We start from the raw sequence: 22,564 nt of genomic DNA on the forward strand, positions 1-22,564 counted from the left end.
AGATTTGAGAGGACACAGGCACTCATACCACCACACTCCTGAAGTCGGCCGGCTCCTGACCCTGCGGGGACTTTTTGGCTCACCTGTTCCTTACTTGGGAAAAGGAGTTTTAGGACACTCAAAAATGGAGGATAATTATGGGCTTCATATAGGGTGCTATTTTGTTACCCATGCAGTGTACCCACAACAGTTGCTCTGTTGCTTTTAGGTGGGTAGTTCCATTCCATTGAAAGCGTGCGCCCTGAACCCTGAGTCACAGACGACAGGTAGGGCCTAGGCAGTGGACATGTTCTAAGAAGAATAAGAAGAGTGGTAGAGTGCTTGCCGCGCGAGTGCAAAGACCTGAGTTTGATTCCCAGAACCTATGTAAAAAAGAAAAGAAAAGGGCCACGCATAATCCCAGTGCCAGGGAGAGAGATAGACAGGCAATTCCTGGAGCTTACCAGCAAGCCAGCCTATCTGAATTGGAGAGTTCCAGGTAAAAGGGAGAGACCCCATTTCAAACAACAACATAGATGGTGTCCTGAGGAGCAGAATGCCCAAGGTTGACCTCTGCCCTCCACACTTAGACACACACACACACACACACACACACACACACACACACACACACACACATGAACACACAAGTATAAAGGCAAGCACCACTTGTCAAGATGTCACAAGCTTGAAATGGCTGGTGATGAGGGCCACACTTAGCCTGTTAAGACGGAGACCAGAGGAGACCAGAGGAGACCGGGCAGTGCAGGAAGGAGGGGGCGTGGGTGGGAAGCACAGAGAACGTGTGTGCTGCGAGGGGGGAGGCAGGGGTTGTTAAGAGCAGAGGGGCTGGACAGCAGGAGTTCCCACAGGCCCCTTGGCAGCCTCCTGCAGCTAGGGCCTCTGCAGTGCCTGTTGGCCGGCCAGGAGGTGTTTCATTGCTATGGTTGGTTTCCCCAGCAATGCACTGAAGGCTTTGGCAAGGTAGATGTTTATTCCTAAGCCATTCTCTGCCTGCGCTGACCCCTGAAATCTGCCGGTTCATTCCGAAACCTCTCGTGGACGCTTCATGCCTTTGGCTCTTGGTGGCTTTGAAAATGTTAATTTCTCTTCTCTGGCTTTCAGAGGCACAGCGAGGAAGAATAGGCAATTTATCCAGTATTCTTTGAGCGAGAGGGTTCTGGGTGAATGCTGAGTGTTTTTAGAATCCTTGCAGAGATGGGCGATTCCCGGCCTTGGCACTGTGTCAAGGCCTCTCTGAACCTGCTGCCTCTCCTTGCTGTTTGCCTATGGCCCCATGGGGAAGGCAGGAAAAAGTGCTGGCTGAGAGGAGCGGCTAACCATTCCTAAGTATTTGCCTGCTGAAAATTCTAGATACCTTGTTAAATGGGTTAATATATACTTGGTATGACTATTATTTTATTTTATTTTTTCCTCTCTGTGTCTCTGTCTCTCTGTCTCTGTCTCTCTCTCTCATTTTGTTTTTGGTACTGGGCATTGAGCCTTCAGCTTCAGATGCTTACCAGGGCTGTTTTTATTCTGCCCCTGCCCTCCAGGCCGGGGACTGAACCCAGAGCTTTGAATGTACTAGATGAATGTTCTACTAAGCCACACCCCAACCATATATTTACTTTTAATTTTGAGATAGGGCCTCACTAAGTTGTCTACACTGGCCTTAAGTTGGTCATCCTACTGCCTCAACTCTTCAGCTCGTCACACCGTGGGCATGTGACGTCATGCCCAGGAATTGTCTCTCTTGTGATGACGGCCTTGACTGTAGAACTTGCCTTCTTCCCTGGGTCTATTAGTCTGCTTTCTGACAGAAACCTGAGGAAGAATAAGGTTCATTTTGGCCTCTTGTCTCAGAAGTTACAGTTCATGGTCATGTTTCTGGGTCTGGGTCAAGGCAAACATCATGGCAGGGTGTATTAGGTAGAGAAAAACCACTTCCCTCATAAGAAGCAGTGACTTGGAGATGCTAAGGATAAGATGTGCCTTTCAGAGACACTCCCTCAGCAGCCACTTCTCCAGCTGGGCCCCGTCTCCTGAAGCTCCTGCCCCCTCCCGAGAGCTCACAGAAGTTAGGAGCTCATCAATGATGCCTCTCTTGATACAGTGGTGCCCTCAACTCCCCAAGCCCCATCTGTCAGTACTGCTACTGTGTGGACCTAGCATGAGCCTTGGGGATATTTCAGATGTAAGCCATGACACTGGGACAGTGGGGACACCCAGCAGTAGCTGCTTCCTGCCTGTGTCAGCGCACATAGTTTTTGTTTGGTCACGGCTGTCCAGGAAGTGACCATGCATGAGCTACTATAGGGACGGGGCCTACTGTGCTTTCATGGGCTGTCACACCCTCCAGCCTGTATCCACTCACTACACAAGGTTCCTCAAACCGACAGAAAGCAGCCTCTCTGCTTAGTCAGCCTTGAGCAGCGCCTCCCTACCCACAGACCTCACTCCCACGGCCAGAGGGCCCACCTATGTAGAACTGGAAACTTCGTACCGAAGTCTGACTGTTTTCTGTGTTTCTGGTTAGGTCTCGTCCTCTTTTTGTCTGAATTGGGTTCTTCATAATTTCCCTCAGAACCATCCCTCTTGGAGAAATAGAGTTTTTCACTTTGTGAATGCCAGGCACATCCTTGTGTCTAACTCTTTGGCCAGGCTTGTGATGATTTCACTGGGAGAGAGGCTTCGACTTTGTGGGACAAGTGACAGGCACACGCCTGAGGCTTGAATTTCTTTCCAGGAAAACTTGTGCTAGAAAAGACATCCCACCAGTAGGAAGAGTACGTGCGATGTTTTCTTTTTAGTATTTAGTGACCATAACCTCTGATGACTGATTTGGTAGGTGGAAGGTAGACTCTTGGTAGCGTATTAACTTTGACTATTACTCAAGTGAGTGCACTCCCTCTTCCCACTAGCCATGTGTCCCTCTTTTTGTTTTTATTGCATTCTGTAATGGTGCTTCCGAGTTCTCCATATTTTCCATCTAGTCACCCTTTGTCATGGCTACACATGCTTTTCTCTCGCTGGTTGTTTGTTGATTGTGTCGTCATCAACTTGCGCAAAGCATTTCATTTTTAGAGAGAGAGAGAGCTCTCACTGTGGTCTTTGCGCTACCCAGTTGAATTTACAGGAAAACGGCTTTACCTCTGACCCAGTCCCGGCTTTACCTCTGACCCACTCCCGGTCCTCCATCTGTGACATCTGTTGTCGTCGTTTTCTGTCGGCAGCTGGTGTTTATATTCAAGCAGCTTCAAACTGGCCTTGTCACCTCTTTCTAACAACCTTTTCTATGGAGTTCAAGTTATTTTGTATAATTAAAAAAAAATATCCCTCAGAACTAATTCAGCGAAGGGACACTTGGGCTTTGGTCGGAGTAGAATGAGTAAGGATGCATTTTCCCAAAATGTGACTTTGCACGGTTGTGAAAACCCAATCAGGGCACTTTGCCAAGTCTCCTGAGTACCAGCTGAAGAATCCATGGGGCAGGGAGTTGTAATCAAAGGGCTATTTTTGCTCTTTCGAGCTCCTGCAGTCAGAGAGAGCTTGTACTATTTCCAGCGTAGATGCATTCTTGTGGTTGATGGATCCTGCCACTTCCTGGCTTGCAGGCCTATTCTTGGGACTGAAGTTTCACTCCATCTGGAGACAGAACCTGTGCCAGTGGCACATGGCCCACCAGGGCCTGCCTGCCCTTCTGTACCAAGCTGGGAGCCCCAGCCCTAGGGACAGCCACTCGGGTATTTTCTCAACCATGAGGTCAGTTTTTCTAACCATGCCTTCCTGGGTTCTAGAGAGCTGGTTCCAGGGCTTTTCACAGATGCCTAAGTAGCTTGTGCCCATAGCTACGAGGTTTGATCAGCTGAGTGTGTTTTATTGCTTGTGGTTTTAGGGTTCCATAGGAGATTTTGTTTTTAACCTGATCAGCTGTTCCATGAGCCCTATTGATTTCCTATGTCTAAAATTCTATGTTTCTGTAGCTTCACATGTCAGTAGTTCACCCAGGTGACTCCCTCAAATGGGTCTCTGGCATCAGCTTCTGTGTTAGGATTTAGTCGAAGAAGAAGGAAGCCCGGAACACACTCACTGGTTCTCAGACTCAAATCAACTTCAGAATTGGGTATAGTGTTTTCTTCCTGTCTTCTAGAATCCCAGTAGCCTCAATGCACACATTCGCTTGGAGTCAGGAGTAGAGCTCCCCACTGACTACCCCATGGCCCCCATATTCCCTCCGCCACAAGAGTGTCATTTCCGGTGATGGAGAGCTGTGTTCTTTCTTTCGTAGGCAGGGAACGTGGTGACGGGGGAGATGGTGGAAGAGCTTCTTCTTTCCGGAGCAGATATCATCAAAGTGGGAGTCGGACCAGGTAAGATCTGTTTGGATCACAGTAGGGCTGTCTATGGGGAGCAGGGGCCTGAGACTTGGGGTTCCTGGAGGAAGCTACATGGGAACCATAAATTACTCACCCCAGGGTTCAAGGCACATTCCTCTGGAAAACCTGAGCATCCCCATGAAGCTCCTGAGATGCCACTGAACTCTCTCTGATGCCCCCAAGCACCTTGTTCATGAGCAGGCATGTGGGTGTGTTTTGAGGCTCTGTTGAGCATGTTAGTGTGAAAGAGCAGACTGCAGAGACCACTGATGCTCCAGACACCTTGAAGAGGAAGGTTGGATGGAAAATACAGGAGACCAGTTAATGACCAGGAATGACTGTGGCCATGTGACTGTTTGAAGGACCCCCTAACACTGCAGATAGGCTTGTGACGACATTTGAACATGAGCTGTGGTTTGGTAAGTTAGCTCCACTGACTCCCTGCCTGACACTAATCCACCACATAGGCATTAGGGCCACCCACTGGCTTCTTAAATGACGGAACCAACTGGAACCTGAACCAACTAGAGCCGGTCCAGCCTTAACCTGTGAGCTGCTGTTTGTTATTGAGACTGGCTGGTGTTTGCCTTCCCCTTTCCCATACCCAAGCATGCATTCTCACTGCCATTTAAAATTCTGCCCTGCCCATTCATTATTACCCAGAGAAGGAATGAAAGAAGATAGACATTTGATCTGGGACTAAAAATAACAGCAGAATAACACACACAGAAACACACACAGAAACACACACACACACACACACACACACACACACACACACACTAAAAAAACAACAACCTTCTACCCCCAAAAGGAAGCAGACTGGAAACTCAGGTGAGGGCCATGTAGGTGAGTGCTGTCATAGGAAGAGGAGCCCTTGTGCGGTGGCCCAGCACCAGGAGGAGAGTGTATGAGTGCACATATTGAAAAGTGGCCCCGTCTACCATAAAGCAGGCAGGCTTTTAACCTACAGGAGACTTCAGGCTCTGCTGTTATCCTGTGCTTTTCCTCAGTGCCGCCCACGTAGGCAGTTAATAACTCTTTTAGTGAGAGAAACAGTACCTGGGCTGCCCCTACAGCAGCACGGAAGAGCCCTTCCTCCCCTCCAACACCCCCCCCCCACCACCACAAGCCATGCAGGAGGAGGTGAGCGAGCAGCAGAGCAGGAGTGACTGCGTGACTCACTGCATTCTTCCCATGCTATTTATAGCGCTCCTAGGCACGAGGAGCACTGTTCTCTGTGTCAAGCAGATGAGAGTGTGACATCTTCAGAGCTTACTACCCAGTGGAGAAAACAGTCCCCAGCACTCTTACGCCAAGAATGATTGCAATGGGCTTTCTCAAAAGCCAACATGATGCACAGCTTTCCCGGGGCAGTGACATTTAAGATAAAGCCTGAGAAATGAGAAAGGCTTGGCTGGACAGTAGGGAGTGTTAGGTGGGGAGGAGAGGGGAGGGGAGGAGAGGGGAGGGGACGGAAGGAGAGGAGAGAAATAACCCAAGAGTACAGAGAACCCCAGAGTGGGAAGAAACTTGCTGAAAAGTTGTTGATAAGTACATAAGAAGAGAGAGAAGAGAAGAGAAGAGAAGAGAAGAGAAGAGAAGAGAAGAGAAGAGAAGAGGCAGGTGGGGTACTCCATTGCTTTGGGGGTGAGATTAGAAGTGGGAACAGGGAGCACAGGAACAGGATACTGGTGTTCCCTTGGACCTGAGAGAATATAGCCAGGACTAAATGTGACATTGGGACAGGAAGAAGCAAGGGATATGCCTCTTCATATCCTTTGGATATGGATGTGAACACATGGATCCATCCGTGTGTTGCTATGATGACTGAAAGCCAAGCTGACCTCGGCGTCTCGACCAGCAGTTCTCAACCTGTGGGTTATGACCCCTTTGGAAGTTGACAGACCCTTTCACAAGGGTCACATATCAGATATCCTGCATATCAGATATTTATATTATGATTCATAATGGTAGCAAAATTATAGTTGTGAAGTAGCAAGGTGAGGAAATGTGTTTAAGGGTCATAGCATTAGGAAGGTTGAGAACCAGTCACTGCTCTAGGCTGAGTGGGGACTTAGGCCAAGGAGATGGGGCGGAAGGCATAGCATGAAATTGAGAAAGATGGAAGCTGGGTTATGTTTGGCCCGGGGTTGGAAAATTGGGACACAGTTGTGTGGTTTCCTTATCCCAAGGGTTTGTAAAGATCAAGTCCAGGGACAAGCCATTCCCCCAATGCGAATTCATTCCGTTACAACCACACCAAGGTGGGTGTTGGGTTTTCAGTCCTCTAGGCTGGGCAGTGATGTGTGGAGAGGTTAGTAACTTGGCAGATGGTGAAGGTGAAGAAGTTAGGAGAAGGCCGGAAGGATTCCGAGTGGCCCTGGAAATGGAGTCTACATACAGGGAGGAGTGGTGGGGGGAGGGGGGAGAAGAGGCTGGAGCCTGTGCACAAGCATTGCAAATGGTAGACCACATAGGAGGGGCAGCGAGGGTTGGGTGGGAGATGATGGCTAGGACATTTGCTGATGACGAAGGTGAGGACTTGAAGGGCGCCCGTGGCCAGTGGGGTCCTGTATAGTGAGACCATGTGTCTGACCAGTCAGCATGTATCCACTGTTGTGGAAAAGTCACCCCTTCACTGGGCAGGGCCATATGATATGGTGATGGGGTATCGTCTTGTGTTGTGTTTTATGCATGCAGAACCCTCCATGAATCCACCTCTCCCTCCACACAGGTTCTGTGTGCACCACCCGGACCAAGACAGGAGTGGGCTATCCACAGCTTAGTGCCGTGATAGAATGTGCTGACTCCGCCCATGGCCTCAAGGGGCACATCATCTCTGTGAGTGTTAGGGTCTCGGAGCTTCTGGGGACAGTGGGGGAGATCTTTGCCCTGGCCCTAAGGGGCCACGCTGCCTTCAAATACCCTATTTTCAAAAATATCACATTCCCCAGGTACTAGGGATCTGGATGTCAGTACAAGTTTGGGGGTGGGAGGGGTAGGATACAGGTCATCGGAGCTCAGATTCAGAAGTTGAGAGATGCTTCGGGAAGTGATAGGAAGGCGTGGTGGTTAGTTCCAGATGGAATGACAGAAAGGAGCTGAAGGACATTGGTGAAACAAGAGAAAAGGACATTAAAAAACAAACAAAACCCCAAACCTCAAAGCCACTATTTAGGAGTAGTGATCTGAGAGTGAGTGGAAGAATAGGTCATTGATGAGTTCCAGGCCAAGTGTGGCCAAGAACTCTGGGGGCCACAAGTGAAAAACCGGGGCTTGCTCCTAAGCCCAATGGGAAGCTTTGAAGATGTTACAGCAGAAGGGTGTGAGTGGGCCGATTGTCTTTCAGCAACCAACTGGCTCCTTTGGGAAGGATGGAGAAGGGACAAGCTGAGCAAGGAATCTACCTGGGAAGGTGTGATTCAGACTAGAGGTGATGGTGCCCTCCACCTAGGGAGTAGGCAGCAAGTCTGCAGAGCCACAAACTAATCCAAAGGGTGTTTATTAGGGAACGAATTAAGCCTTGGCAGTGGAGTTGGTATTTGGGGAGCTGGCTATAAAGGAGGAAGAGTCCTCCTTGGCCTCATGGGCCAGTTCATGAGAATGGTTACTGAGGAAAATTTCACTTTGGATTTGTGGGTTCATTTTGACTTTTGAGGTGCATGACTGGCACCATGGAGGATCTCTGGGTTGGAGACCTGGCAGCTGATGAGCCCAGTGGTCTTGGGAACTTGTAAGTGGTTGAGGTAGCAGAAGAATGAGCAGGTGGGAGGTGAACCGCAAACCTTGTGTCAGCAGGAACTTCTGGCACCTTACCTGTCACTTGTTGAGGGCAGAATCAGTCAAGGTGTCGGGGTTGAAGGAGCTGAACGTGGCATGAGTTTTCTGACCCAACTCCTAGGATGATGATGATGCCACCACCAGCAGCCATCAAAAGTTACTTAGGATTGAGTGACTGAGTGCCAAGATGCAGCGGGCCCTTTCCTTTCTGTGCACCCACTCCATCCACGTCACCCACAGAGCTACCATGTAGACTGCCGCCAATAGTTACGTGCTTTGAGCTGCTCACTATGGGGCCCGCCCATGTTGTGGTGGACCATGGCGCCTTTTTGTGTAGCTGAGATGGATAGATGGGTGGATGATGTGTCTAGTTATTCCCTGGTATTCACAAGTCCCACGGGAAACCACAGTCCACAGATGTTCAAGTCCCTGTGTAGGGTGGACTAATATTGGGGTATAACCTCCACACACATTCCCTTACACTTTAAATCATCTCCAGATTACCTTATACAGTATAAATGCCAGGTAAACAGTTGCTACCCTGCATTGTGTAGGGGATAACAAAGTCTGTGTGTGTTTAGTAAGGGTGCAGATCTTTTTTTAAAAGTATTTTTATTTGTGGGTGGTTGAACTAACAGGTGGGAAAACCATCAGGTGTAAGGTAGAGTATCTACCCGCCCCCTCTCTTCTCCTCTCCTCCCCTTTCTTCTTTCATCTATCTATCCATCTACCTGTCATCCATCTATTGTCCATCCATCATCTATCTAGTCATCCACCATCCATCCATCCATCCATCCATCCATCCATCTATTCATCCATGTACATTTTATACATGTGTGTATGTGATACTTACATATTGCATACATTTGGAGTGATGGTGTACTTTTAGTGGTTCATAACGGTGTTCAATTGAGTATAACAAACTTTCTAATCATTTTATTTAGGCAATTGCTAGGCCAGGCTTCTACATGGACTTACTGATAGATTTCTTTTTTCTAGAAATCCAAATGTAAGAAATTATGCCACCATCACTGTGGAGCGCTGCCTTGCAGGTTTTGGCTCCACACCACAGCTTGTGGATATCTCATTCTCGGTCTTCTCTTATATTTCCTTTGCGCCTTGCTGCAGCATCCAAGCTCTGCAGGCTTTGCTTCATGAGCCCTCAGATAAGAAACTGCTAGGTTCCAAGTATTGACTAGTACTGCAGGTAGCTTGCTGCTCCCACAGCTAGGGTCCAGGTGTTGGCTCGCAGATGCCCCGTGTGCCTAGTGTTTCTCCATTCAGTAGTCATCTCACCCATTTATCCAGAAAGTATTTACTGTGCATCTACTATGTCAGTGGTTCGCAACCTTCCTAATGCCGCGGCCCTTTAATACAGTTCTTCATGTCCCCGGCCATAAAATTATTTTTGTTGCTACTTCACAACTGCAATTTTGCTATTGTTCTCAGTTGTAGTGTAAATATCTGATAGGCAGGATATCTGATATGTGACCCATGTGAGGTCAAAGGGCCGTGACCCACACAGGCTTGAAAACCACTGTACTATATGCTACACACTAGAATAAATGACTAGAGGTTAATGGTAGTTCTACCACACACGTGCACACGCGCACGCACGCACGCGCGCACACACACACACACACACACACACACACAGCACTTTTTACGGCTTTGCCCTGCTGAAAAGAGTAACAGCATTTATTGAAGTAGCATGTGAAAGGCTGGCAGAGCCGTGAATGTGCGTTTGCAAGCAAGGGCCTTTAGTCCAACTGGAGCCACCCAGGAACATCTATCAGAAACTGGCTCCGAGAATCTCCAAGAAGCTTGCGTTTATACACACACATTCCCAGACTGCATCCTAACGAATTAACTCTCTCCGAGGTTAGCACTATTGTGTGACTTTTCCACGGAAGAAAGGAGTAAAATGTCTGTTCGCCCCAGACTAAACACTGATGCCAGAACAAAGAAATGATCCGACCCAAATCCAGCTTGGTGAACCAATAATTATTGGGCTTCCTTGCAAGAGCATGGGCGAGGAGTTACTGGTGGTGGTGGTGGGGGGGGGGGGGGTAGGCAGCTGCATCACTGCAAAGTGCCACTCCAGCATAGGTGCATGAATGCAGTCCAGCTGCTGTCCACTTTCTACCTCATGATCCTAAACCACATGCAGTGAGGCAGGAAGGTATGAGTGGCTGGACTCTGAGGGGAGAGTCTGATAACCATCTCCACCCCTCCCGTCTAGGAGGATGTGTTAATAGGCCTGATCTTGTGAGGGCTTCATGTGCAGGTCATCACAGTTGCTCCCATTTTGCAACGTTAACATCCATCTTGTATCAGGAGGACAGAGTTCCATCACAGCCCCAAAGCTTCATGGGATTGTAAGTTACATTACCAGTGATCTTTGCCATCTGGGGTCTTAAATCTTGACCCTGCGCATTCTCTCTCTCTCTCTCTCTCTCTCTCTCTCTCTCTCTCTCTCTCTCTCTCACACACACACACACACACACACACACACACACACACACACACACACACACCTTGAATGGCTACTGCTGGCAATTGAGTAGAGGAAATAATTAAGTTCAGAGTAGTCCTTGGCCAGGGAAAGGCACTTGATTTGAGTTCCTTTCTCCTCCTGCCCCATGTTTGTTCTCATCATCCTCTATTTCAGAAGCCTAAGCCATATTGTGAGTATGGGTGCACATGTGTGCATGGAAGGTCAGAGGACAGCCATAGTGTCAGCCCTCAGGCACTTTCGACCTTTTGTTTGACTGGCCTGGAACTTTCCTACACGGGCCAGGTTAGCAAGTTTCCTGTCTCCAGGCCTCATCTGTGGCAATGCTGAGATTATAGATGTTTGCTGCTCTACCAGCTGTTTCCATGGGTTATGAGTATTTGAACTCAGCACCCCATAATTAGGAGACAAATGCTTTACCAAACAGGCCATCACCTTAGCCCCTGAACAATTATTTTTAAGCAGAAGAGGCATGCTGGAAATTAATGAACCAAATCACTCAATATAATGCTAACCATGTTGAAAAACAAAACAACCAACACTTGTCAGTTCCTGCTGTGCACATTTACCCAGGATTACTTTGTTTTACAGTCTTCGAGCAGCTGTCACCATGTGAAGGTGTGTGTGTGTGTGTGTGTGTGTGTGTGTGTGTGTGTGTGTGTGTGTGTGTTTGTGTGTGTATATGTGTCCTAGATAACAGAAGAGTGTCCTATATTTTGTCTTCCTGGAGCATGATGGGATTCTTTGGACACTGCTTGGGAATTACCTGTAAACTGTAGAAGGTGCCAGTTTTATCCTCTTGACAAATCCTGTGAAATTGCATTGCACTCAACACCTCTTGTAGTCTGACCTGTTGAGTGTGCATCACCCGTTTCATAAGTGTGCACACCAGCAACGTGAACAGGCAACACTTGTGGATACAGTATTCTCTCTGTGGTCTTATGCAGCCATGTTAACCGACGACTTTGGGTCAACTGGAAAGCAGGATTTCTTTTTTTTAATTAAAAATTATGTACATATTATTTTGCTTACATGTTTCCATGTGCCACATGTATGCTGGGGACCTATGGAAGCCAGAAGAGGGCATCAGATCCCCTAGAACAGACGGTTGTAAACTATTGTATGGGTGCTGGGAATCGAACCCAGGTCATCTGGAAGAACAATGTGCCTATGAGCTGAGGCATCTCTCTAGCCTGAAGCATTTCGTGAGGTCTCACGCACACAGGACTTCTGAGTCAAGCTGCAGGACTGACCACATCCTGTAATTTTTAGGCACTCACATGATAAATCCTAGTGTAGCCCCAAGCTACTTAGGAGTGAGCAAAGAGTAATCTGAAGTCCTATTGTTGGGGATACGTTAACAGAAGCACGAGTTTATGTAATCTGATTATGGTTTGAAATCCTGTGCATAGAGCTGGCTTTCATTTTTATTTCTTTTGTGTCTATATATCTGTGTGGGAGTTGGAGGACACATTTTGGGAGTCAGGTCTCTCCTATCATGTGGAAGCAGAGTCTTTCATGGCGGTTGCTATGTTGTGTACACTATGGTAGTTGCCTCTTAAGCTTCTCTCTTGGATTGTGTGTGTGTGTGTGTGTGTGCAATATGCATATATACACATATTGCATATGTATATGTAACATATATAATGTGTATAGTATATATGAGTGCTCTATCTTCATGTACACCTACATACCAGAAGAGGACATCAGATCACATTATAGATGGTTGTGAGTCACCATGTGGTTGCTGGGAATTGAACTCAGGACCTCTGGAAGAGTACTCAATGCTCTTAATCTCTGAGCCATCTCTCCAGTCCCCTCCCCCCCGATTCTTGTATCTGCATCTTATCAGAGGAATTCCGGGATCATGGGTGCATGCTACCACATGTTGCCGTTTACATGGGCTCTGGGGATTGAACTTGGACTTTGGGTCATCAGGTTTGCACAGTGACACTTGTACCTGTTACACCACCTGTCCTGCTCCCGGGGCTGGTTTTCGTCTAACACAAAACTCTAGAAAGTGATGGGGGTAAGCAAGGGACACATGGAGAGCAAACGTTTGACAGGGAAGAGAAACATGCATGGGAGAGCTTGGAAGCAGTCACATGGTTGCGGAGCCACAGCTGTTCCCATGTTGTCACACCGAGGGCCTTGCTAGATACCATGCCAAGAGAGCCTGATCCTCAGGTTGCCAGGCTTCATGGGGGCTACACAAGGACCATGCACTTGATTGAGCAAATAATTACCATTAAAAATGGAAAAACAAAGACCAAGCCTTCAACACCTCTCCATTGATCAGAGCTGCAAGCCAATGAAACAGTGGGATTCAAAACCTTTTATTTGTGTTTGCATTTTACTGATGACTTCCTGTAGCTCTGGCTGGCCTTAAACTCTGAATCCTTCTGCTTCCCCCTTCTGAGTCCTGGGGTTGCAGGCATGTGCTGGCAGGGTTAGCTAGACAACAGGGTTGACGTCTTCCTTCTTGGAGCATAGGGGCCAGTTGGGTGATAGAAAGAAGTGATGAACAGGCTGGAGTGGGGCAGGCCTGTAATATCAGCACTCAGGAGGTTGAGGCTATCTTGAGCTATGAAGAGAGACTGTGTCTCCAGCAAAGCCAAAGAGAGTCAAGCCACGGAGCCTGGTGCTTCTGGTGTGAGAGGTTCCTTGCAAAGGGCCTTGCCCCACTTGTACATACTTGAGATGTATGGTTCTGTCTTGGAAACCGTCACCCAGGTTACCCCACAGATGTACTGTGTTCTCTGTTCCTAACCCAAATGTCCATCTCCACATAGTTGGCTGCCAGGAGGAGACAGGCCCTTCCTTCTGAAGTCTTGGTGTTTCTTGAGCCCATGCTGAGTCTTAGCTACATCCCTGCCGCTTTGTTCTACCTGTCCCCATCTCTCTCTCTCTCTCTCTCTCTCTCTCTCTTTCTCTCTCTGTCTCTGTCTCTGTCTCTCTCTCTCTCTCTGCTTTCTAGGCTGTCCTCCTGTGTTTTGCTGGCATCCCAGAGCACTATCACCCTCTTCTGTCTCTTTCTCTATTACCCTAGCCCAACTGGGAATATCAAGTATCAGCCTGGGCATCTGGGGTCTCGTTAATAAGGAAACACATGAATGCTGTATCCTAGGAACTTTGAACCAGTTACTGTAGCCTAAGGTTTCAGCAGCTTATCACTGCCCATGAGGCCGGGCTGTGCTGTGTGGGCAGGGCTGGATGTTGGCAGTGAGCATTTGATTTTAAGGACATGTTGGACTGGAGACACAAGACAGCTGGGAAGATAAAGGAGCAAGCTCCATGCCCTTTTCTCAGCTCTTAAAATAATCTGCGCTCAGACTAAATAAATCTCACCTCTCTCCAGGCAGGGAGGGAGAGAGGTGCCTTCTGAGTAGAAAGGGGCAGGGACCATGGGGTGGCTGGGCATGTTACATAATGTTCTCGCAGAGGACAGTGGCCAGTCTGACACACTGTGTCCTCCTTCCCAGAGGGTGGATGGGAAGGGATGACAGCCTTTCACCATCAGCGTAAGGATGGGCTTGGGGAACTGGTGGCACAGTGCAAAGGGTAGTAACTTTGGGTGTTAGGAAGCCAGCCTCTAGGCTGTTTGGCTAGCTGCCTGTTTAGGGGTGGGAGGTAGTTCCTGGCCACTTCGTCCTCACTGTCAGGCATGACCTGGCCTGTTCCCACTGTGCTGAGGTTCTCTGCTCCCTTTCTTTAAAGGACGGAGGCTGCACGTGTCCAGGAGATGTCGCCAAAGCCTTTGGTAAGTTCCAGGGACAGCCCTGCTGTGAGGGTGGGGGTGGGGGTAGGCTGACAGGCTAATGGGGTAGGAGGGGCTCTGGGCAGCTTGGAGGAACCAGATGGAAGAGGGAACCCCGAGGGGCTTCTGGGCTTATCTGGGGTTTTCTTTGCCTGGATTTCATTCCCATCTGACAAAATCCTGGCTCAGTTTTGGTTTGGGTCTATAGCAAAGCTAGTGGGGTGCTTAGAATGTGGGGTGATGTCATGCGAGCCAGGAGTCGGTCAAATTGTGATGTTTTCATTGAGAAAGAGAATGCCCAGTGTACCTGTGATGTTGTACAGTGCTTGTTCTGCTGCGTAGAGGCCACCAGGCTGTTTTGCCTCAACCCGGAACAACTCCTTAACTAAGAGGGTCCCCTCATTCTCTGGGCTAGATCCAGTTCTGGCTGGAGGCTAAGCAGCCTGTTTCCCACTAGAGGGCAGCAGTGCCCACTGTAACCCAGCAGGGTCTTTGCTGTGGTGCCTCTGGGGTCTTGGTTTTTGCTGCACAGACATCTCAGCAAAATGGGCAGGGTGGGAAAATAGGGCTGCTGAGCCCCCCATGTGCTGCTTACTTTCCACACACTATATAGAAACCAGAGCTAGCTGCTAGGTACATACAGTACACTACACTATAACACACACACACACACACACACACACACACAAATGCACGCTAGAAAACTTTTTGTCTTAATGATAAAAACAGAAGTTCTGTTTTTAATAGTTGAATTATATCATGTATTTGTATGTGTGCAGGCACATGCATGTGGAATCCAGAGGGCACTTTAGTCAATTTTCTTCTTCTACCATTTGGGGTCTGGGGGACTCGAACTCAGGTGTTGAGGCTTAGCAGCAAGTGACTCTACCTGATCAGCCATCTCGCCAACCTTCCCACCCCCCACACCCCCATATGTTTTTTAAAGTAGTGGCAGAGGAGGATGTGGATGGTGTTCCTACTGGCAGGGTTTCTTAGCAACCCAAAGTGTTATCATAAAAGAAGGATGTGTCCTTAGGCCAGCTGTGAGAGGGAACACAAACCTCTCCATCTGTTCTGTCTTGTCTGTCTTATGGTCCAGAGGACAGAGGACCCAGGAATGAATGACAAGGTCATAATCTTGTAGTTCCATGCAAGAACCCCAGCCCTCTAGTAACTATGGCCTTGGCCTCAAGCATCACTCAGTGCCTGGCTTCTTCCTGCACAGCACAGGTGGGAGCTGACCACAGTTAAAAGCCACGCCACCGTCCTTCAGGAAGTACCTTGTTCCTGGGCTTGGGGCTGAGAGTGAGAGCCACCCGGGTCTAGGAAAAGCCATTTGGGAAGCGATTTGAGCATTGAGAAATAAAAACCACTGGGAACCACTTTAAATAGTTGTGTTTAACAGGTCTGTGCTCAGGGTTCCTGCAGTTGACTTTGTTCATCCGGAGGTCTGGCCAGACCAGTTAATCCACAGCCTGGTAAAAAAATCACAGCAGGAGGGCAGGAGTCAGCACTGTGGAGTCGGCTCCACTGGCATCCTTTTCTAACAGGTGGTGCCCAGTGCGACTGAGTCCAGAGCATACCCTGGGGCTGGGGGAGTTCCTTATAAGTGTTCAGATGACACCCAGGCAGCTTTCACCGGCTAATAGTCTGCCCATTCGCCCTAATTACTCAGCACCCTGACGGACCCGTTTTGTTCTAAATGGAACCTTCAGTGAGTCAGCAGGAGAAATCCTTGTTAGTGGCTCACTTCTTAGTCCACTTTTCAGTTGTCAGAAGTTAATTTGGTTCGTGGCTGAGGAGGCTGGGATGCCCCAAGAGGACAGCATTGGTACTTGCCTGATCCCTATAGAGGATCTTTTTGCTGTCCCACAGCCTGACCCAGGGCATCGCATGGGGAAAGGGCAAGTGTGTTTTTTAGAGTTACTGAGACCTTCACAACTGTGTGCAACCTGTGTGACTTCCCAGAGGCCTCACCTCCAGAATGTATCATTTTAGGAAATTTGAAGGCGAGGCGTTAGCTTGTGACACAGGAACGCAACTGTAGTGCACTGTATTATTTGACGTCCATATTTACCCAAAACCAGCATATAAAGATCACTTAAATTTGGTTGAATTGTTGTGGTTTTGAGATTAGGGTCTCAAGTAGTCCAGGTTAGCTATATAGCCAAGGATGACCCTGAATAACTTCTCCTCTTCCTGCCTTCACCTCCCAAGTGTTGAGATTATAAACACGTGCTGCCGTGTCAGGTTTATGCAGTGCTGGCATCAGAACCAGGGCCTCCTGAGTGATAGACAAGCACTCTACCAACCGAGCTGTATCGTCCAGCCTTCAGCCATTGGACCGAATTCCAGGTCAGGGGACGTGCTTTCTAAGATGTGTGCAATTTCTCATGCTTTTGTTGGCCAAAAGGAGCGAGACCTATTTGGAGGGGTTCATAGCCAGTCACAGATCCCTTCAAGGCAGTGCTGACTGTCCCCTCACCTCCAATCCTTAGAGTCCCTGACTTCCGGCAGTTTCTGATCTTAGAGGGGCGCTGAGACATTTTGTGCTCAGAGTCAGGAAGAAGAGTACGGTAGGCTAGGTGAGACCCTCTCTCCAGACCTTATATCCTCTGAGCCCCCTCAGTCTTGTCCTTTTGTCCACTTGTTGGCATGTAGGAGCTGGTGCAGACTTCGTCATGCTGGGTGGCATGTTTTCAGGCCACACCGAGTGTGCCGGAGAGGTGATTGAGAGGAATGGGCAGAAGCTGAAACTCTTCTATGGTATGAGCTCAGACACAGCCATGAAGAAACACGCAGGAGGCGTCGCCGAGTACAGGTATGGCGACCGCATGGCTTAGGCTGTGTCCACTGGCCAAGGCTAGCTATGCAGTGTTATGGTCCCCTTATGGGCGGGGCTAGGAAACGTAGCCAGCATCTTTGTACGGGCACTGACTCTCATTCGGCTGGCTATGAGAGCAAGTGTGGGAAAGGTGGAGGAGCGATTATAGGTATAAGTCCGAGAGGGGAAGGCCCAGCCTTATGTGGCTGTACATGAGTATTGCTTTGTCCCGAAAGAGCCCTGGTTGAACAACGCCTGTCCCCTCATCTCTGACCAAGGAAAGTTCATTGTGTAAGCCCCAGGATGAGGAATGGTCTCTCTCTGTATAGCAAACAGACAGAGCCTTTCATAGAGGACACCGTTGCCCCCAGGCTCTGACGTTTGACATAGGCAGTGTTTTTGGCTGGTTAAGCATTTTACCTGACTGCAGATTAAGTACTCAAGAGCCTGATTCATGGTTTTAAAATCCACAGTCTTGCCTCGGTCACCTGGTCTTTTGTTGGTGGTGGTGGTTTTTTGTTGTTGTTGTTGTTTTGTTTTTTGGTTTTTCGAGACAGGGTTTCTCTATGTAGTCTTGGCTGTCCTGGACTTGCTTTGTAGATCAGGCTGGCCTCCCAACTTGCACCAACCACCTGCCTCCGCCTCCCAAGTGCTGGGATTAAAGGCGTGGGCCACAGCGTCTGGCTGGTTTTATCATTCACTTCCAGAGCAGCCTTATGTATGCTTACAAATGCTGCGATGACAGAACAGATCCCGTCTGTCCTCTTCCAAAGAGCCTGCCATTGCCGCTCATTGGAGCCAGTTCTGAGGGTAGACTGCACAAAGGATGCACGGTGGAAGTGCTCACGTGCTTACAAACCCTGGCCTTACACAAGGGTGGGAAGCTTACAGGTCGCTGGCTCACACCTTCTGTGCCCAGATGTTTGCCAAACAGTCGAAAGTTTGGTTTTTGTTGTTGTTTTGTTTTTGCAGGGAGGGTGTGGAATTCTGACATAGTGTGTAAGGGGAAACACACAACTCCACTGAGAGGCAGTGGCGGGTAGCAGGGGATGTTCTCAAGTGTGGCAAGCTGAGTGCAATGGCCATTCTCCACAGTCGTTTCTCTTCAAGTGGGAACCTTGATTAAGATTGTGTTACAGCAGAGGAAGGTGGGGAGCTGGGTGGACAAGAGCTATAGAGTCGGCCTCAGTGAGAAGTGGGGCGCACTCCTCATTGTCACTTCAGAGCCCCATCCTGCCATGGTACCTGGACCTATAGCCAAGAAGCCCACTATTCAGCTAGCAGCTACAGTCATCGTCTGAGGGCCTGTACATCTTCTGTGGAGTCTGTGCCGAGCCAACATGGAACTGAGCCACATAGTTGAGTGCCTCCCGCCCCATGTTCCATCTGACGTACATTTTCCCCACTTCCAGCTGTTGCAGAGGCCCTCCCTCAAAAAATGCAGAGGGTAGGGGAAAACAGGTCAAGCCGCATCAATATAGATGCCAGAAGCTGAGGGAGAAGCCATCCGAGGATGTTCGGCAAGGTTGGGGTGTCATAGAAACACAGCCTCACTTCTGGAGGCAAGTTCAGAATTTTAGAGTTCTTCAATAGGATGCCAAAGAAAGCAGGGTACCCACCCACAATGAGCCTGAGCATTGCAAGCTTACCCTGCTGCTGTCTCCCTCTGCACTCGTGGCCTCACCACAGTGATCGTCACAGGAGTATGATCCTGTGCTCTGACCTGGTGTTTAACTACTGCCTGGTGGTTATTAGTGCTGTGCTAGCCGCTTGTCAATCATTAGCATTTACTTGGGTGTTACAGCTGAGGCTGACTTTGGGGTCCCATAGTGAATTACTCACACAAGATGGCATCACCTTAGCAAAGAGAAAGAACCTGGGAAGGTCATGAACCATCTGCGATGGCAGCTGTCATGGGCACCCAGGGGCATGTGTCACTCAGATCACAGCATTATGAGATCTGAGCCATCTAGGATGTGTCACTGACCCTGCTTTCTTGAGCTTCATGCTCTGTCCTAGTCACCAAGCATCCCACCATCCAGACAGTGGTTTAAGAGGCTGGGGTTCATGCAAGGAGTCGGGTAGTGCACATGTTAGAAGAAGGCAAGCTTAATCCTTTGTGAATGCTAGGTGACAAGTTTCAGACTGAGTTTCTATTTTTCTAGCTAATGACTAGGCACAGAAAGTTCTAGAATTTGGGTACTTACTAGGATTTGCCTGGGCTTCGCCTTCTGTAATGCTGCTGCTGTAAAAGGCATGTGCAGACTGTGTCTCCATTTTGCAGGATCAAGGTCTGACTTGTGATCCAAGCTGTTTTGTTGTTGTTGTTTTTGGTGGCGTTAGGATGAAGGACAAGGGACCACTTAGATGTTGCTTAGTGTTTGTGCATTAGGCTCAACCTGAATTCATAAGCACAGCTCTGAACATGTGGAGATGCCACCCAAAGTTTTGAGGGTTCTCCACACACAAAGCTCTCCTCAGCCCTGGCTCTCAGCAATGGGCACAGTGATACATGGACACAAATGGAGCTGCTGGGTGGTGGGGCCTGTCAATGGGCAGGCTGACCGGAGGCTACTTCATCTTCAAGGCAGAACTTTTCATATGCTGTAGGCAGACCTGTGTTGTCCATGGTGTCTTCCCTGAGGACACACAGCATCCATAGAGCTGGTGCTTAGGAAGGCAAACCTCTGTGCTTTTTCTGTCAGTGAAGAAGAGATGGTGGGGCTGTGGCAGGAGGCAACCCAGTGGGTCTGTCTGCCCTGGGAGGAATCAGACTATTATTGGCTATTTATTTGGTGGTAGGTTCCTGAAAGAGACCATAAGAGTGGAGGTACGTACATTGCTATGGAGAATGTCACTATTGAGGGCCATGGTGGGTCCATGTCTATCTCATAATGCTGGCCAAGACCTCTCTTTCTTTGGCGAACAGGGACCTTCCTAATGGGTTAGAGGAATACATTATCTGCTAAGGACTTGGTAGGGATGGGAGAGTGGGTGAAACACCATCCTATGGGTTTAATGCTGATGCTGCCCTCATGAACTCACCAAAGCTGTTGTTATCTGGGTAAGACTTAGCCCTAGATAGGAGGGGCCTCATGACACCCCACCCTTCTCCAAGGAGCTATGGGCAATTAATTGTTGCTGGGGGAGTTATATTTTTGAGTGGTGTGACCACTGGTGAGCTCCTCGTGTTCTAATAAATAACCTCCTGTACTCAATGCATTGCAATAAAACAAACCAAAAAGACATGAATATGGGGGTGGGGGCTTATAAGGAAAGAGCAGGTCTTTGGTGGGAGAAGGAGCTGGATGAGAGTGAAAGTAGTGGGGAGTGGAAATGACCAAAATGTATCATTTACATGGATGAAGTTGTCAAAGAAGTAAAAGCTGTAGCAGGGAGAATTCTATCTGAATCATAAAGGGAAAACGAACTGCATTTGGCCCCTCCCACCCCTCTCATCTCTTCATCTTTCCCTCCAGGGCATCCGAGGGCAAGACTGTAGAAGTGCCTTACAAAGGGGATGTGGAGAACACCATTCTGGATATCCTCGGAGGACTGCGGTCGACCTGTACCTATGTTGGGGCTGCCAAGCTCAAAGAGCTCAGCAGGAGGGCCACGTTCATCAGGGTGACCCAACAGCACAACACAGTGTTTGGTTAACCTCGAGGATGCAGCAGGAATGTTGAGCTGAGTGGAAGCCACCTCTCGCCATGCTTCTCCCATCCCCCGCCTTGTCTGTCCTAGCAGGCTGGCTGCCACCACAGATGCTGACACTGAGTCCTTGTCCTGGTCTTGGACCCAGAGGCCTTGGAGGCTTACCCCGGTGCCTGTGTGGAGCCCCGAAGCAGGGTGCTCGTGGGGCCCTCGCTCAGCACCTAGAACTCATTGCCTCGTGTTTCAACCAACCCTTGCACCCTTTCCTTCCGCTTTTGTTTTCTTCCTAAAGGACAATGGTTTCACTTTTAATATAATGCTATGATCTTGACTGAGTGCTGGAGCTTGTATGTTCAGGAGCACAGTTATATAGCTGGAAAACCCTTCCCAGCCAGGTAAGTGACCCTCAGATGGTTAACACACAACACCCCCTGACTGGGGAGGGAGTGTGGTATGAGGCTGGGCCAGAGCTAAGTTCACACCCGTACCTACTACCTCCAGCTTTTGTTGTGGGAAGAAAAAAAAAAAAAAAAAAAAATGCAGTGGTCAGGGTTAGGACATGAGTTGCCCCACCCGGCTAACTTGTCTCCCTGCTTTTTTGGAGCTGATGGTAGGTAGCAACCTTGTCCTGTCCTGGATAGTGTGTGTGTGTGTGTGTGTGTGTGTGTGTGTGTGTGTGTGTGTGTGTGTGTGTGTGTGTGTGTGTGTGTGTGTGTGTGTGTGTGTAGTTTTCTCACATGCACCCAACCCCCTTTTTCTTCTCTATCTCAACTTGTCAGGCTGCAGCCATACCCCCCCACCCCCCCTCCCCCACCCGTGACTTTTTTAAAGTCAGGATGTAGCTATTAGCCCAGGCTGACCTCAAACTTACAATCCTCCTGCTTCAGCTCAGCTAAGCTGGGCCTTCTCCACGAGGTTACAAACCATCTTGAAGTCCCAAAATGAGAAGGTTCTGAAGAAGCCTTGCTGAAAACCAAGTGGCCTAAAGGGACTTAAAAATGCAAGTTAGAGAAAGTTGTTTGTATTAATACTTCCTTGGCAGAACCGTGCAGCTCTGCAGTAGGGTGGCCATCGTTGGCTGGTAACAGACACTCTGTCTTGGCCCCACTTAGGCCCCCAAACTGTCCTATAGTATGTCAGAGCACTGACTCATGAGGGTCGTGTGGTTTTCCCTAACAAAGCTTTCAACAGGTACAGGAGTATGTTTGCTTTGAAAAGGCATAGATGACAATGAGTGGCGAAGGGCTGGCATTGTTGAGTGAGAGTCAGTCAATTGTCTGGTGTCTGCCGTATCCGATGCTGCAAGAAAGATCCAGCCACATCATTATGGGGAGGCGAGGGGCGGAGCGGGATTGTCAGCCCAATTCTAGTCTGGTATCTGAAGACTATATTTCAAGTTTGGGAAGTTTGCATTCTGAACCCTTCTTCAGCCCCCCCCCCCCCACCCCAGGGCCCTGAAGCATTCGTTATACCTGTAGAAGTGTGATCGGCTGCACTTAGGAAGGCTGTACCATGGGTGTGCTCACTCCTGCTCTCATTGCAATGACCAAATTCCTGGAAGAAGCAACGTAAGTGGGGAAGGGTTTCTTCAAGGTCAAAGTTCAAATGATAGTGTCCATCATGGTAGAGAAGGAAGCCAGTGGCTGGCGGATGTGACTGGGAATGCAACTGGG

At 48.9% G+C, this 22,564-nt stretch overlaps 1 protein-coding gene across 2 annotated transcripts in view; it reads left to right on the top strand.

The window, feature by feature from the left end:
• Gmpr (guanosine monophosphate reductase) overlaps positions 1 to 21,222 on the top strand; it is a 38,402-nt gene extending 17,180 nt beyond the window's left edge. For both annotated transcript variants that reach the window (XM_051170721.1, XM_051170728.1), the window contains exons 5-9: positions 4,271 to 4,352; positions 7,096 to 7,202; positions 14,374 to 14,416; positions 17,075 to 17,234; positions 20,717 to 21,222. In XM_051170721.1, coding sequence (XP_051026678.1) covers positions 4,271 to 4,352; positions 7,096 to 7,202; positions 14,374 to 14,416; positions 17,075 to 17,234; positions 20,717 to 20,897 — 573 coding nt within the window. In that variant the 3' untranslated portion in view covers positions 20,898 to 21,222. The remainder of the gene's footprint in view (positions 1 to 4,270; positions 4,353 to 7,095; positions 7,203 to 14,373; positions 14,417 to 17,074; positions 17,235 to 20,716) is intronic.
• Positions 21,223 to 22,564: the final 1,342 nt, after the last annotated feature.

This window comes from Acomys russatus, chromosome 3, assembly GCF_903995435.1.
Source record: "Acomys russatus chromosome 3, mAcoRus1.1, whole genome shotgun sequence".
Taxonomy (NCBI): Eukaryota; Metazoa; Chordata; class Mammalia; order Rodentia; family Muridae; genus Acomys; species Acomys russatus.